This window comes from Hydra vulgaris, chromosome 14 (assembly GCF_038396675.1).
Source record: "Hydra vulgaris chromosome 14, alternate assembly HydraT2T_AEP".
In the NCBI taxonomy this organism is placed as follows: Eukaryota; Metazoa; Cnidaria; class Hydrozoa; order Anthoathecata; family Hydridae; genus Hydra; species Hydra vulgaris.
In genome coordinates, this window is record NC_088933.1 from 41,335,211 (window position 1) to 41,337,603 (window position 2,393).

The window sequence follows — 2,393 nt, forward strand, 5'->3', positions numbered from 1 at the left end:
TATTCAGAAAATCATATCCTTCATCCAATTTTTCTAAAACGTAAAGGCACAAGTGTCCACATAATGAGGTGTCTCCAAATTGAACTCTATCACACCTATCATAAACAGGACTTTTCAAATAATCAACAAGTTCAACTGGTGGAGGTTGTGCATAAGAGTCAGAGGAGTACTTTTTGTTACCGTCTTTATACCAACAAATCTAATGAAATTCATTTGTACTTGAATCTCTTTTACTTAATATTCCACATTCTTTTCTTTTCATACTCTTTGGTAATTGGTCTCTTAAAAATTCACCTTTAAAATTTTTTAATTTTAGTCTTTTTGCTGCTTTTTATAATTGAAAGTTTGTTAGTGGTTCATTTGGTAATATTATTTTTTAAAAGAAATAATATTACCAAATGAATCTTATTTATAAAAAGAAATAATTTTACAGTATTTTATTATTTAAATGATTTCTTAATAATCTAAATTTAAATAGATGTTTAGATAATCTATTCCAATTGACATTATCTAAATTATTTTTTAATAATTCAATAACATTTTTATTTCAAGATAATTTCTACCAATCAAATTTATCTAATTTATCAACATTATCTTTTAATAGTTCTATCGCGTTTGTATTTGTAGAAAGCCATTTTCAATTTACTTTATCTAAATTTTCTCTTAATATGTCAATAGCAGCTGGTTTTGCAGATAAATTTTCCCAATTAATAACATTTACCATTTTTATGTACACAAGAAAAAAACTGTAAAACACATAAGAGAAACCTACTATGTGTTTTTAATTATGTCTCAATTCTCTTTTAACAATTCAATGGCGTTTGGATTTGCAGATAACCATTTCCAATCTACTTTATCTAAATTTTCTCTTAATATGTCAATAGCAGCTGGTTTTGCAGATAAATTTTCCCAATTAATAACATATACCATTTTTATGTACACAAGAAAAAAATTGCAAAACACATAACAGAAACCTATTATGTGTTTTTAATTATGTTTTTTCGAACTAATTATAATATTCTTCACATTATCTGAATTAATTGTAATATTAATTATCTTAGATTTGCATCTTCTACTTCTTCTTGGACTTCTTCTACTTCTTCTTCGACTTCTTTTACTTCTTCTTCGACTTTTTCAACTTCTTCTTCGACTTCTTCTTCAGATTCGTCTTCGTCTTTATCTCTGCCTACATATTTGTATTTAGTTTCTGTACGATCTATTTTATATTTACTAATACGTCCAGTTTCATATATGGTAATTTTATCACTATTTCTAAATTCATCAATATTCTTTAAATAAATTACAACAATATCTATTTTATTATTAGCAAGGTAAACGCCTTTTATTATTTCTTTTTTACTTCTTCGTTTATTAAATCTTTATCTGTAATATTAGCTGCTATAATTATTATTTTTTCTTCAGGTATTAATGATGATCGTATTTTTAATTTTAGTGTGTGATTTTCCATTTTATATATTTTATATATATTAAAAAAATTTTATTGTAATTTTATATATGTACACTTCTATAATATTATACAAGTCTAAAAATGGATCATATTTATCAGTATTATATTATCAGTACTCCTTTGCATTTTTTCTTTTCTTTTCTATAAATTTTGTATGAATACAACTTGAATCTGTGTCCTACAAATTCTTAAATTTGTTCTCCACCTGATTCATCTTTGAACATTCCAATTACTTTTTTATTTCAATCAATTTTAAATTATTTATTGATGGATATTTTGGATCAAATTCACTTGTATCAAATCTACTTTTAATATCGTTTATAATATCATCGTAGAAATCTTCTGTTTTTATTTCATATGCTAATGAATCAGTATCTGTGAATAATAGTTTTTCTCTATCTGAATATTTTTTCTTTACATAGTCATAATGAAATTCATACATTAAAGTTTTACTCAAATCTAATATGCACATTCCTAAGTAAATCGGTTTATTATACATTAATTTAGTTCTTTTCATGTAAATCGCTATTAAATTTTCGTCAAATATTGTTCTACTTTCATAGTTTGGTCTTGATGCTAACTTAACAGCTTCATCTCTGTTCGTTACTAATCTAACATTGACTCTGTTTTCAATATTTTCCATTGTTTTACCAAAGACTGGTTTATTAATCAGTTTAAAAAAGTCTTTTTCAAATTCATTTGTTGCTTTAGTTCTTAGATTAGTATTTAGCTCAATGTATTCGCTTAACCAAAAGCTTTGTTCAAAACTTAGACCTCTATGAATTTTTGTGATCTTTAGACTTAATCTTTCATACAATTTAAGATTTTCATAATGGGTAACATAATTTTTCTTATTTTCCAAGTTAGGGACTAGTTTTTCAACTTTATCAATATTTACTCTTTCAGAAGCAAGTGGGTAGTCATT

At 24.7% G+C, this 2,393-nt stretch overlaps 1 protein-coding gene across 1 annotated transcript; it reads right to left on the bottom strand.

Annotated features, from left to right (window-relative positions):
* Positions 1 to 1,052: 1,052 nt before the first annotated feature.
* LOC136091128 (uncharacterized protein PF3D7_1120000-like) lies at positions 1,053 to 1,468 on the bottom strand. Its single transcript, XM_065818113.1, has 2 exons — positions 1,361 to 1,468; positions 1,053 to 1,289 (listed from the first exon to the last, which is right to left on the bottom strand). The coding sequence occupies exons 1-2, from the start codon at positions 1,466 to 1,468 to the stop codon at positions 1,053 to 1,055; spliced, it is 345 nt and encodes a 114-aa protein (XP_065674185.1).
* Positions 1,469 to 2,393: the final 925 nt, after the last annotated feature.